At 42.2% G+C, this 15,054-nt stretch overlaps 1 protein-coding gene across 1 annotated transcript; it reads right to left on the bottom strand.

The window, feature by feature from the left end:
- Positions 1–9,253: 9,253 nt before the first annotated feature.
- LOC138371691 (uncharacterized) lies at positions 9,254–10,331 on the bottom strand. Its single transcript, XM_069336703.1, has 2 exons — positions 10,324–10,331; positions 9,254–9,626 (listed from the first exon to the last, which is right to left on the bottom strand). Exons 1-2 carry the CDS (start codon positions 10,329–10,331, stop codon positions 9,254–9,256), a joined length of 381 nt encoding a protein of 126 aa, XP_069192804.1.
- Positions 10,332–15,054: the final 4,723 nt, after the last annotated feature.

Here is a 15,054-nt window from a genome sequence, read left to right as displayed (position 1 = left end):
CTTCTGTACTGGCTAGGGTTCGAGTCTCCTGGTGGGAAAGTGTTTTATAGTTGTATACTTCACTCTCGTGTTTAGGAGAGTTGTGCCTTAAGCATAGACACAGTGTTCTCCCATATTAACAGGGACTTGATGAAAAAACGTAAAAATGACCCCTCACTTGCTCTAGTGCTCTTGAGAGGTGGTGATCTTTGGAGTGTATAAATACTCCGAAATTACCATCTCTTTTAAGGGTCTGAGCAGGTAGTCGAGTGGGTTAAGGCGTACCTGTTATGCCAGTTGCTGGAAGGCTTCTGTGCTGGCTAGGGTTCGAGTCTCCTGGTGGGAAAGTGTTCTAAAGTTGTATACTTCACTCTCGTGTTTAGGAGAGTTGTGCCTTAAGCATAGACACAGTGTTCTCCCATATTAACAGGGACTTGATGAAAAAACGTAAAAATGACCCCTCACTTGCTCTAGTGCTCTTGGGAGGTGGTGATCTTTGGAGTGTATAATTACTCCGAAATTACCATCTCTTTTAAGGGTCTGAGCAGGTGGTCGAGTGGGTTAAGACGTACCTGTTATGCCAGTTGCTGCAAGGCTTCTGTGCTGGCTAGGGTTCGAGTCTCCTGGTGGGAAAGTGTTCTAAAGTTGTATACTTCACTCTCGTGTTTAGAAGAGTTGTGCCTTAAGCATAGACACAGTGTTCTCCCATATTAACAGGGACTTGATGAAAAAACGTAAAAATGACCCCTCACTTGCTCTAGTGCTCTTGGGAGGTGGTGATCTTTGGAGTGTATAAATACTCCGAAATTTCCATCTCTTTTAAGGGTCTGAGCAGGTGGTGGAGTGGGTTAAGGCGTACCTGTTATGCCAGTTGCTGGAAGGCTTCTGTGCTGGCTAGGGTTCGAGTCTCCTGGTGGGAAAGTGTTTTAAAGTTGTATACTTCACTCTCGTGTTTAGGAGAGTTGTGCCTTAAGCATAGACACAGTGTTCTCCCATATTAACAAGGACTTGATGAAAAAACGTAAAAATGACCCCTCACTTGCTCTAGTGCTCTTGAGAGGTGGTGATCTTTGGAGTGTATAAATACTCCGAAATTACCATCTCTTTTAAGGGTCTGAGCAGGTAGTCGAGTGGGTTAAGGCGTACCTGTTATGCCAGTTGCTGGAAGGCTTCTGTGCTGGCTAGGGTTCGAGTCTCCTGGTGGGAAAGTGTTCTAAAGTTGTATACTTCACTCTCGTGTTTAGGAGAGTTGTGCCTTAAGCATAGACACAGTGTTCTCCCATATTAACAGGGACTTGATGAAAAAACGTAAAAATGACCCCTCACTTGCTCTAGTGCTCTTGGGAGGTGGTGATCTTTGGAGTGTATAATTACTCCGAAATTACCATCTCTTTTAAGGGTCTGAGCAGGTGGTCGAGTGGGTTAAGACGTACCTGTTATGCCAGTTGCTGCAAGGCTTCTGTGCTGGCTAGGGTTCGAGTCTCCTGGTGGGAAAGTGTTCTAAAGTTGTATACTCACTCACGTGTTTAGGAGAGTTGTGCCTTAAGCATAGACAAAGTGTTCTCCCATATTAACAGGGACTTGATGAAAAAACGTAAAAATGACCCCTCACTTGCTCTAGTGCTCTTGGGAGGTGGTGATCTTTGGAGTGTATAAATACTCCGAAATTACCATCTCTTTTTAAGGGTCTGAGCAGGTGGTCGAGTGGGTTAAGGCGTACCTGTTATGCCAGTTGCTGGAAGGCTTGTGTGCTGGCTAGGGTTCGAGTCTCCTGGTGGGAAAGTGTTCTAAAGTTGTATACTTCACTCTCGTGTTTAGGATTGTTGTGCCTTAAGCATAGACACAGTGTTCTCCCATATTAACAGGGACTTGATGAAAAAACGTAAAAATGAGCCCTCACTTGCTCTAGTGCTCTTGGGAGGTGGTGATCTTTGGAGTGTATAAATACTCCGAAATTACCATCTCTTTTAAGGGTCTGAGCAGGTGGTCGAGTGGGTTAAGGCGTACCTGTTATGCCAGTTGCTGGAAGGCTTCTGTGCTGGCTAGGGTTCGAGTCTCCTGGTGGGAAAGTGTTCTAAAGTTGTATACTTCACTCTCGTGTTTAGGAGACTTGTGCCTTAAGCATAGACACAGTGTTCTCCCATATTAACAGCGACTTGATGAAAAAACGTAAAAATGACCCCTCACTTGCTCTAGTGCTCTTGGGAGGTGGTGATGTTTGGAGTGTATAAATACTCCGAAATTACCATCTCTTTTAAGGGTCTGAGCAGGTGGTCGAGTGGGTTAAGGCGTACCTGTTATGCCAGTTGCTGGAAGGCTTCTGTGCTGGCTAGGGTTCAAGTCTCCTGGTGGGAAAGTGTTCTAAAGTTGTATACTTCACTCTCGTGTTTAGGAGAGTTGTGCCTTAAGCATAGACACAGTGTTCTCCCATATTAACAGGGACTTGATGAAAAAACGTAAAAATGACCCCTCACTTGCTCTAGTGCTCTTGGGAGGTGGTGATGTTTGGAGTGTATAAATACTCCGAAATTACCATCTCTTTTAAGGGTCTGAGCAGGTGGTCGAGTGGGTTAAGGCGTACCTGTTATGCCAGTTGCTGGAAGGCTTCTGTGCTGGCTAGGGTTCAAGTCTCCTGGTGGGAAAGTGTTCTAAAGTTGTATACTTCACTCTCGTGTTTAGGAGAGTTGTGCCTTAAGCATAGACACAGTGTTCTCCCATATTAACAGAGACTTGATGAAAAAACGTAAAAATGACCCCTCACTTGCTCTAGTGCTCTTGGGAGGTGGTAATCTTTGGAGTGTATAAATACTCCGAAATTGCCATCTCTTTTAAGGGTCTGAGCAGGTGGTCGAGTGGGTTAAGGCGTACCTGTTATGCCAGTTGCTGGAAGGCTTCTGTGCTGGCTAGGGTTCGAGTCTCCTGGTGGGAAAGTGTTCTAAAGTTGTATACTCACTCACGTGTTTAGGAGAGTTGTGCCTTAAGCATAGACAAAGTGTTCTCCCATATTAACAGGGACTTGATGAAAAAACGTAAAAATGACCCCTCACTTGCTCTAGTGCTCTTGGGAGGTGGTGATCTTTGGAGTGTATAAATACTCCGAAATTACCATCTCTTTTTAAGGGTCTGAGCAGGTGGTCGAGTGGGTTAAGGCGTACCTGTTATGCCAGTTGCTGGAAGGCTTGTGTGCTGGCTAGGGTTCGAGTCTCCTGGTGGGAAAGTGTTCTAAAGTTGTATACTTCACTCTCGTGTTTAGGATTGTTGTGCCTTAAGCATAGACACAGTGTTCTCCCATATTAACAGGGACTTGATGAAAAAACGTAAAAATGAGCCCTCACTTGCTCTAGTGCTCTTGGGAGGTGGTGATCTTTGGAGTGTATAAATACTCCGAAATTACCATCTCTTTTAAGGGTCTGAGCAGGTGGTCGAGTGGGTTAAGGCGTACCTGTTATGCCAGTTGCTGGAAGGCTTCTGTGCTGGCTAGGGTTCGAGTCTCCTGGTGGGAAAGTGTTCTAAAGTTGTATACTTCACTCTCGTGTTTAGGAGACTTGTGCCTTAAGCATAGACACAGTGTTCTCCCATATTAACAGGGACTTGATGAAAAAACGTAAAAATGACCCCTCACATGCTCTAGTGCTCTTGGGAGGTGGTGTTCTTTGGTGTGTATAAATACTCCGAAATTACCATCTCTTTTAAGGGTCTGAGCAGATGGTCGAGTGGGTTAAGGCGTACCTGTTATGCCAGTTGCTGGAAGGCTTCTGTGCTGGCTAGGGTTCGAGTCTCCTGGTGGGAAAGTGTTCTAAAGTTGTATACTTCACTCTCGTGTTCAGAAGAGTTGTGCCTTAAGCATAGACACAGTGTTCTCCCATATTAACAGCGACTTGATGAAAAAACGTAAAAATGACCCCTCACTTGCTCTAGTGCTCTTGGGAGGTGGTGATGTTTGGAGTGTATAAATACTCCGAAATTACCATCTCTTTTAAGGGTCTGAGCAGGTGGTCGAGTGGGTTAAGGCGTACCTGTTATGCCAGTTGCTGGAAGGCTTCTGTGCTGGCTAGGGTTCAAGTCTCCTGGTGGGAAAGTGTTCTAAAGTTGTATACTTCACTCTCGTGTTTAGGAGAGTTGTGCCTTAAGCATAGACACAGTGTTCTCCCATATTAACAGGGACTTGATGAAAAAACGTAAAAATGACCCCTCACTTGCTCTAGTGCTCTTGGGAGGTGGTGATCTTTGGAGTGTATAAATACTCCAAAATTACCATCTCTTTTAAGGGTCTGAGCAGGTGGTCGAGAGGGTTAAGGCGTACCTGTTATGCCAGTTGCTGGAAGGCTTCTGTGCTGGCTAGGGTTCGAGTCTCCTGGTGGGAAAGTGTTCTAAAGTTGTATACTTCACTCTCGTGTTTAGGAGAGTTGTGCCTTAAGCATAGACACAGTGTTCTCCCATATTAACAGGGACTTGATGAAAAAACGTAAAAATGACCCCTCACTTGCTCTAGTGCTCTTGGGAGGTGGTGATCTTTGGAGTGTATATATACTCTGAAATTACCATCTCTTTTAAGGGTCTGAGCAGGTGGTCGAGTGGGTTAAGGCGTACCTGTTTTGCCAGTTGCTGGAAGGCTTCTGTGCTGGCTAGGGTTCGAGTCTCCTGGTGGGAAAGTGTTCTAAAGTTGTATACTTCACTCTCGTGTTTAGGAGACTTGTGCCTTAAGCATAGACACAGTGTTCTCCCATATTAACAGGGACTTGATGAAAAAACGTAAAAATGACCCCTCACTTGCTCTAGTGCTCTTGGGAGGTGGTGATCTTTGGAGTGTATAAATACTCCGAAATTACCATCTCTTTTAAAGGTCTGAGCAGGTGGTCGAGTGGGTTAAGGCGTACCTGTTATGCCAGTTGCTGGAAAGCTTCTGTGCTGGCTAGGGTTCGAGTCTCCTGGTGGGAAAGTGTTCTAAAGTTGTATACTTCACTCTCGTGTTTAGGAGAGTTGTGCCATATATGTATATATATATATATATATATATATATATATATATATATATATATATATATATATATATATATATATATATATATATATATGTCGTATCTAGTAGCCAGAACGCATTTCTCTGCCTACTATGCAAGGCCCAATTTGCCTAATAAGCCAAGTTTTACTAAATATATTTTATCAAATATTTTTCTTATGAAATGATAAAGCTACCCATTTCATTATGTATGAGCTCAATTTTGTTTTATTGGAGTTAAAATTGACGTAGATATATGACCGAACCTAACAAACCCTACCTAACCTAACCTAACCTATCTTTATAGGTTAGGTAGCCGAAAAAGTTAGGTTAGGTAGTCGGAAAAACATTAATTCATTAAAACTTGGCTTATTAGGCAAATCGGGCCTTGCATATTAGGCTGAGAAGTGCGTATAATTGCATTATATATATATATATATATATATATATATATATATATATATATATATATATATATATATATATATATATATATATATATATGTCGTACCTAGTAGCCAGAATGCACTTCTCAGCCTACAATGCAAGGCCCGATTTGCCTAATAAGCCAAGTTTTCCTGAATTAATATATTTTCTCTATTTTTTTTCTTATAAAATGATAAAGCTACCCATTTCATTATGTATGAGGTCAATTTTTTTTTATTGGAGTTAAAATTAACGTAGATATATGACCGAACCTAACCAACCCTACCTAACCTAACCTAACCTATCTTTATAGGTTAGGTTAGGTTAGGTAGCCGAAAAAGCTAGGTTAGGTTAGGTTAGGTAGGTTAGGTAGTCGAAAAACAATTAATTCATGAAAACTTGGCTTATTAGGCAAATTGGGCATTGCATAGTAGGCTGAGAAGTGCGTTCTGGCTACTAGGTACGACATATATATATATATATATATATATATATATATATATATATATATATATATATATATATATATATATATATATATATATATATATATATATATATATATATATATTTATTTATATATATATATATATATTGGTGTATACTGGCAGCATGTTTTCTTTCAAACATATTTCATTGAATATGACCGCATGTTCTGTGTTTATTATTTTCTGGTTTAGGGCTTCTATCCCTCTAACTATTTTCTTAGCATCAGGGCTTAATTAAAATAGGAGTTCTCCAAAACTCATTTTCGTACTTTTGAGGTGAAGAAAAGAAGTGATTTACTATAGAGTGTATTACACTTATTAAATAATTTGCACAACGTTTCGAACCTCCATGGTTCATTCTCAAGTGAACAGATCTTACAATACTAGTTGATTTTATACCCACACTGGGTCAGGTGATAATACAATAAAGGTGAAAACATGGGGGGATACATAAGGGATAAATGTGAGGTGAAACATAGAGGCTGCAGAAGGCTTATTGGCCCATACGAGGCAGCTCCTATCTAAACACAAAGATTAATCCAGTGTAATTGGCCTATTATGTTGGACATTGTCTTCTGTGTTGGCATCGATATGTTCTTGTCTTGTCCTTAGTAAGGACAAGACAACTCCTATTTCAATTAAGCCCTGATGCTAAGAAAATAGTTAGTGGGATAGAAACCCTAAACCAGAAAATAATAAACACAGAATATGCGGTCATATTCAATGAAACATATATATATATATATATATATATATATATATATATATATATATATATATATATATATATATATATATATATATATATATATATATATATATATATATATGTCGTACCTAGTAGCCAGAACGCACTTCTCAGCCTACTATGCAAGGCCCGATTTGCCTAATAAGCCAAGTTTTCATGAATTAATTGTTTTTCGACTACCTAACCTACCTAACCTAACCTAACCTAACTTTTTCGGCTACCTAACCAAACCTAACCTATAAAGATAGGTTAGGTTAGGTTAGGTAGGGTTGGTTAGGTTCGGTCATATATCTACGTTAATTTTAACTCGAATAAAAAAAAATGACCTCATACATAATGAAATAGGTAGCTTTATCATTTCATAAGAAAAAAATTAGAAAAAATATATTAATTCAGGAAAACTTGGCTTAGTAGGCAAATCGGGCCTTGCATAGTAGGCCAAAAAGTGAGTTCTGGCTACTAGGTACGACATATATATATATATATATATATATATATATATATATATATATATATATATATATATATATATATATATATATATATATATATATATATATACTAGCTGTACCCAGCCCACTTGTTGCTGTGGCTCAGCAACCTTCCCCCTGTCTCCAACCATTCTTCACTCCCCCATCCCTTCGTCCTCCTAACCATTCCCTACTCTACCGTCCATTCGTCCTCCCCACCATCTCCCACTCCTCCTGTCTCCTCGTCCTCCCCACAATTCCCCCTGTCACCTCGTCCCCACCATCCAGAAAATTGGGAACATCAAACGATCTGATGTTCCCATCACTGAAATATAAGAAAAACTGTTTAAAAAACGAAATGAAAAACAATGAAAAAAATAAAAAATAAACTATATTCTTGAAATGAATGGTATGGTAAACAACACAGATTAATTCCAACGCAATGTCACACAAAAAAATTAATTCAAAATGAAAATAAATCGAGATCTGTGAAAATTCTATTTATCAATGAAATCGGAAACATTGAAATGGAACCGTAACATATTTAGTATAGCGTGTGTTGCTCTTACGTGCAACAGATGGTGTTGTTTCTTAAAAAAAATAATGTTTTTACCTCTCACAGGTGTGGCATCTATACTTATACTCATGAAATGAATGGTATGGTAAACAACACAGCTAAATTCCAATGCAATGTCACAGAAAATAATTGAATCAAAATGAAAATATATATAAATCTATGAAAATTCAATTCGCCAATGCAATCGGAAACATTGAAATGGAATTGTAACATATGTAGTATAGCGTGTGTTTCCATTATGTGCAACAGATGGCGCTGTTTTATTAAAAAAAAATGTTTTTACCTGTCACAGGTGTGACATCTATATAGTAGATATATGAAAACATGTGCGTTTTCGAATGGAGCCTTGTATCAAGATTTCAATGCAATCGGTGAAGAACTTTCAGAGATTACAGCGTGTGTTTTTCTTACGTTTAACAAATGGCGCTGTTTTTCAAAAAAAGCATGTTTTTTCCTGACACAGGTAAGGCATGTATATAGTAGGTATATAAAAACACGTGCCTATTCGAATACAACTGTGTGTCAAAATTTCAAAGCAAATTTGGCAGTCCCTATGTCTGTGTCAGTCACACGTCTTGATCCGCAGGAGCTCCGTATTGCAGTCGCTCTCCGCCTTGCTGCCCCTATCCACACTGTTCATAGGTGTATTTGCGGCGAGGCAGATGCCGACGAATATGGATTGCATGGCCTGTACTGTGGAAAATCTGGAGGTTGGTACTCTAGGCACGACGAAGTCAATGACATCATTAAGAGAAGCCTTGCCTCGGCCATAAGTCCAGCAGAGAGAGAGCCCCGCAATCTATTAAACCGTGACTCTGTTAGCTCTCGGCACGACGAAGTCAATGACATCATTAGGAGAAGCCTTGCCTTGGCCAAGTGTCCACCAGAGAGAGCCCCGCAATCTATTAAAGAGTGACTCAGTTTGCTCTAGGAATAGCGAAGTCAATGACATCATTAAGAGAAGCCTTGCCTTGGCCAAGTGTCCAGCAGAGAGAGAGCCCCACAATTTATAGTTAGTAGTAAAGGTCACTAACTTCTGCAAAGGTCAGGTACCCCCTAATTGTGCTGTGTGGTGGGCAGGTACCCCCCCCTGATTGTGCTGTGTGATGGGCAGGTACCCCAATATTGTACTGTGTGGTGGGCAGGTACCCCCCCCCCCTGATTGTGCTGTGTGATGGGCAGGTACCCCAATATTGTACTGTGTGGTGGGCTGGTACCCCCCCCCTGATTGTACTGTGTGGTGGGCAGGTACCCCCCCCCCCCTGATTGTACTGTGTGGTGGCCAAGTATCACCTAGCAGACTTATGCAATGAGTTACAGTTAATATGAATTAGCAAATCACAAGCAACAACACATTAACCAAGTTACCGTTAGTTATCGTCTATTATTCTATTATTAGTCATCGTCTATTAGTAAGAGACGACTAGTGCGTCTCCAGAACTAATAGTCTAAATCGACTGCTAATCTTGACTACTAGTTTCAGTACACATAAATAATAACGGAAACAATCTATACTACACGGAAGCTGGAACAACTAAGTAATAATGCGTAATAAAATTAAAATTTTTAATTTGATTTCGTGAATAGTAATGTTTGCTTGGTAAAGCTGGGCATCACATGAGCTAAAATTGAACAAGAGTAGTAGTAACAGCAGCAGTAGCAGTAACATTGGTAGTAATTGGTAGTAACAGTAACAGTAACAGCAGTAACAGTAACATCAGTAGTAACAGCAGCAGTAACAGTAACAACAGCAGTAACAGTAACATCAGTAGTAACAGCAGCAGCAGTAACAGTAACAGCAGCAGTAACTTCATCAGAAGCAGTAACATCATCAGTAGCAGTAACAGTAACATCAGTATTAACAGTAACAACAGCAGCAGCAGTAAAAGCAGAATCAACAGCAATAGTAAGAGCAGCAGGAACAATTACAGCAGCTGCACTAACATCAGAAGTAACATCAACAGCAGCAGTAAAACCAGTAGTATCAACAACAGCAGCAGAAGCGACAGCAAAGCAGCCTCAACAGTAGCAGGAAACAAATCAGCAGCGGCTGTTCGTTATCGTAATGCAATCAGACATCCTGACGGATATACGCTAGTGCTGACTCTCCCAGCACAATTCTCTGTCAGAGCTGACCTAAATGGCTTGCCACTCATGCCAGTCAGACAAGACCGCCACCATCACTCATGCCAGTCAGAGGAGACAACCACCATAACTCATGCCAGTCAGAGGAGACGGTCACCACCACTCATGCCAGTCAGAGAAGACCACCACCACTCAGAAATGAGTGGTGAAAGCTCAGAGACATAGAGACAGCAGTTACTGAACCTGAAAACAATGCAGAGAATCTTGAGCAGTGATTTCCAACCATTTTTTATTTATTTTTAAAAACTAAAGTTTCACAATCTTAAAAGTGTTCAAATAAATATTAGATATTGAGATATTATAATTTAAATGGTCCAAATTGAGAAAACACCTCAAATCAACCCACGATACAAGGTCAACAAACGTAATTAATTGACAAATACAAGTCAACCTACGCGACAGATTCTTCAAGAGTTCAGATTAGCGATGGCTCCCAGTGAAGGAGGGTGTCTTGAGTTTTTCCCCATCTGGGTAATTGTGCCAACACTTACCAGCTCATGTGTCAATATCCTTTTCTATATTATACTACCTGTACCCGGCCACGCGTTGCTGTGGCTCAGCAACGCATGTGTGTTGCTGAGTATACCCTAGTAGACCCTAATTACTGGTATTAGGGTATACTATTGCTCCAGAACTATTGGACAATGAGACCTGTCTCGGAGCTCGAATAACAGTCCCATCCCCTTGAGAGGTCCTTTTCCAGATTGCCCCTCCTGTGTCGTAAGGGTCCCTCCACGATGCTGTGACGTCATCACCTGTTGACCAATCACAGCCATAGGCTTCTCCTGTGAACCCCTCGGATAGGTGGCGGCATCTCTGACCTCTCGTGGTGCCGTGTCTAGTTTCACTGTGTCCCAATATAGTGGGGCACTGTTTCTGAGGGAGTAAGGGAAGGTTTGTGGTCACGGGACAAATGACCATTGTGAGGGGAGACCTTTCTCTCAACCCCCCCTCCCTCATCCCCCCCACCAAAACTCTGTGGCACAATTTTCTCCTTATGGGTACCTCCAGGGTACTGGTACTCCAGGCTTGATCTGATGGATGTTGCGACTCTATTGCAACACATCCCGATGACCCCAGGTCACAATTGATGACCTCTTTTTTCAGACAGTCGTAAGACAGTCCCACCTGGTCAACACCTCTTTCGACTCCACTCGTAGAGATGCGTCCAATGACATCCAGCTTGTCACACTTTTAACATCGACAGACGAAGTTAGATTTTGCATGCAATAAATTTGTGCTATGAGAGTGTCAACTCTCACACCAGACCATGCTGGGTACGTACCCAACAGCAATCATCTTGGAACATTGGGTGAGGCTAGCATCAAGGGTCTGGCTTCAAACAGTTGATAACCTGTGAAAGGTGATATCAAGAAATAATTCGAGATATTTAGTGACGTTTATTATTTGTTATTTTTGACTAATTTACTATTTAAGTACATTCCGCTTAGACAATTAATTATGGGTGTTAGGTATAAAAACACACACACACACAGAAACACACACACAAAAACACATCATCAGCAAACAATGAGAGGAACAATTCTATACCCTTTGGGATATCATTTACATATATCAGAAACAGTATAGGTCCAAGGACTGAACTCTGCGGGACTGCACTTTGACGTCTCGCCACAAGTGCATTCACCATATTCAAGATTCTCAAGGGAATCGACAGGGTTGATAAAGACAGGCTATTTAACACAAGGGGCACACGGACTAGGGGACACACATGGAAACTGAGAGCCCAAATGAGCCACAGAGATATTAGAAAGAACTTTTTTAGTGTCAGAGTGGTTGACAAATGGAACGCATTAGGAAGTAATGTGGTGGAGGCTGACTCCATACACAGTTTCATGTGTAGATATGATAGAGCCCAATAGGCTCAGGAACCTGTACACCTGTTGATTGACGGTTGATAGGCGGGACCAAAGAGCCAGAGCTCAACCCCCGCAAGCACAACCAGGTGAGTACAACTAGGTGAGTACACACACACACACACACACACACACACACACACACACACACACACACACACACACACACACACACACACACACACAAACACAAACACAAACACACACACACACAAACACAAACACAAACACACACACACAGACAACATCAACATGGGTTCAGGGATGGCAGGTCCTGCCTCACAGGGTTACTTGAATTCTACGACCAGGCAACAAAAATAAGGCAAGAAAGAGAAGTGTGGCCAGACTGCATATTTTTGGGTTGTCAGAAAGCCTTTGATACAGTATCACACAAGAGGCTAGTGAAAAGCTGGAGATGCAGGCTGGAGTGAAAGGAAGGTACTCCACTGGATAAGAGAGTACCCAAGCCACAGAAAACAGCGAGTCACTGAGGGGGTGAGGCCTCAGATTGGCGAGACGTCACAAGTCCTTGAACCTATACTGTTTCTGATATATGTAAATGATCTCCCAAAGGGTATAGAATTATTCCTCTCATTGTTTGCTGATGATGCCAAAATTATGAGGAGGATTAAATAGAAGATGACAGGAGGAGGCTACAAGATGACCTAAACAGACTGAATGAATGGTCCAACAAATGGCTACTAAAGATCACCCCGAATAAATGAAAGGTAATGAAACTAGGATATGGAAACAGGAGGCCAGACACGGGATACCGAATGGAAAATGAAGTCCTTCATGAAACGGGCAGAGAGAAAGATCTAGGAGTTGATATCACATCAAACCTGTCTCCTGAAACCCACACAAAAAGAATTACATCTTCGGCATATGCGAGGTTGGCTAACATCAGAACAGCCTTTAGGAACCTGTGTAAGGGATCATTCAGAACCATGTACACAGCATATGTAAGATCAGTTCTGGAGTATGCAGCACCAGCATGGAGCCCGTACCTTGTCAAGCACAAGATGAAGCTGGAAAAAGTTCAGAGGTATGCCACTAGGCTAGTCCCAGAACTAAGATGCGTGAATTACAAGGAAAAGCTGCGTGAAATGCACCTCACGACACTAGAAGACAGAAGAGTAGGTGGAGACATGATCACTACCTACAAAATTCTCAGAGAAATTGAGAGGGTAGATAAAAGTAAACTGTTTAACACGGGTGGTATGCGAACAAGGAGACACAGGTGGAGACTGAGTTCCTAAATGAGCCACAGGGACATTAGAAAGAACTTTTTCAGTGTCTGAATAGGTAACAGATGGAATGCATTAGGCAGTGATGTGGTGGAGGCTGACTCCATACACAGTTTCTAATGTAGATATGATAGAGCCTAGTAGGCTCATTAATCTGAACATCAGTTGATTGATAGTTGAGAGGCGGGACTAAAGAACCAGAGCCCAACCCCCCGCAAGCACAACTAGGTGAGTACAACTGAGTACACACACACACCCTCGCATAAACCCAACCACCAACCACACCACGCTCTTCCCCTCGCACTCCAGCAGTGAGAGCTGGAGTATTCATTCAGTGGGACGTGACCAGTGACGAGATCATACAGGCAGCAGATGCAAGGAAAAGGCACAAGGAGAGTGAAGGGAGTCAGGGAATCCCAGCCTCCAACCCAACACTCCCAGTGGGGAATGGGGAACCCCAATCCAACAATTCAGAAGCCCCAGATGGGAGTTGCATCACCCCAACCTGCTACCCAGCCACCCCATTGGAGCCCTTCCCATCCCAAGCACAAACCCTCCCTTCCCTCTACACAATGCTTACCATACCACCCAAAATCCTCCCTAATCCCCTCACACCCCCCTCCCCCCAGCCTTCCTCCCCCAGCCTTCCTCCCCCATCCCCTGGTTTTCTTCCTGCATTATAGTACAGCGACTTTAATGGAGACCCAGGCAAGATCTAAGCCCTCCATCCCTCACCCCACCTCCCTCCAAACCCCTGGTAACTACCCCAGAGGAGGATGAGCCTACCCAAGTAGCCCTGCCTATGGAACGGCTTCCTACACCAGTGGGGAGGGTGTGTGAAAATGGATATAGGAAAAACGAGCTTCAAGGTAATATACTCAAACATCGATAGGGTTACTAATAAAGGAAGTGAAATGACGGGAAAGTTGAAGGAAGAAAACCCAGATGTAATAAGACTCACAGAAACAAAATTGTCAGGCGTTATAACAAATGCAGAGTTCCAGCAGGACTACTATACTGTAAGGAAAGAGAGGACAGGGAGAGGAGGAGGAAAAGTGGACCTGCTGATAAGGAAGGACTGGCATTTTGAAGAGATGGAAATTCCAGGCTGTGAAGTATTGAGAGACTACATTACAGGAACTATAACAATGGGTGGACCTAAGATAATAGTAGCAGTCTTTTACAACCCTCCCCTAAATGACGGAAGACCCAGACAGGAGTTCAACAGAAGCAAGAAGGCAACCAATAATATAATAGAGAGCAGCTTCAGTTGCCTGTTGGAATGGATCCAGACTCTTAATCATGAGCAACTTCAACCATGGAAAGATAGACTGGGAGAATGGGGACCCTCATAGAGGTGCAGATACATGGAGAACTAAACTCTTGGAACTGACAACAAGGAACGTTCTGAGCCATCAAGTAAGGGAACCCACATGAATGAGAAGCAATGACGAACCAGCTAGACTCGACCTAATTTTCACCTTGAATGGGTCAGAAATAAGGAAAGTCAAATCTGAAGCCCACATAGGAATGAATGACCACAGAGTAGTGACATTTGAATATCTGGTGGAGGTAGGGATAACCTATCCAAAAAGGGATCGGAGGGGAAAAGCCCAAATTACCGAAAAGTAAAATATAACGAGATGAGGAACTTCCTAATGGGAATTCCATGGGAAACAGAAAGAGAAAAGACTACAGGATATGAAGATCTACGTCACCCAGAAGTGGTAGGAAGCTACAGACAGTTTTATCCCGGCGCAAATGGAGAAAAATGAAAAGCAAGAGAAGAACCCATGGTTCAGTCAGGAATGTAAGGAAGCAAAGCAATTGAGTACAAGAACATTGAGAAACTACAAGAATAATAGAACACCAGAGAGTAGGGAGAGATACCAGAGGGCCAGGAATGAGTACCTCAGAGTGAGGAGAGAAGCAGAGAGACAGTATGAAAATGACACCGTAAGTAAAGCCAAGACTCAACCAAAACTGCTCCACAGCCATGTCAGGAGGAAAATAGTGGTGAACATATAGAGATCACACTAACGTGATGCATCAAATGAACAAATCCACAAGGGCCGTGACGAGGATTCGAACCTGCATC

The sequence above is a fragment of the Procambarus clarkii genome, chromosome 36 (assembly GCF_040958095.1).
Source record: "Procambarus clarkii isolate CNS0578487 chromosome 36, FALCON_Pclarkii_2.0, whole genome shotgun sequence".
Lineage (NCBI taxonomy): Eukaryota > Metazoa > Arthropoda > Malacostraca > Decapoda > Cambaridae > Procambarus > Procambarus clarkii.
Note: the sequence above shows the minus strand (reverse complement) of the source record. Positions and strands in the feature narration are given on the sequence as shown.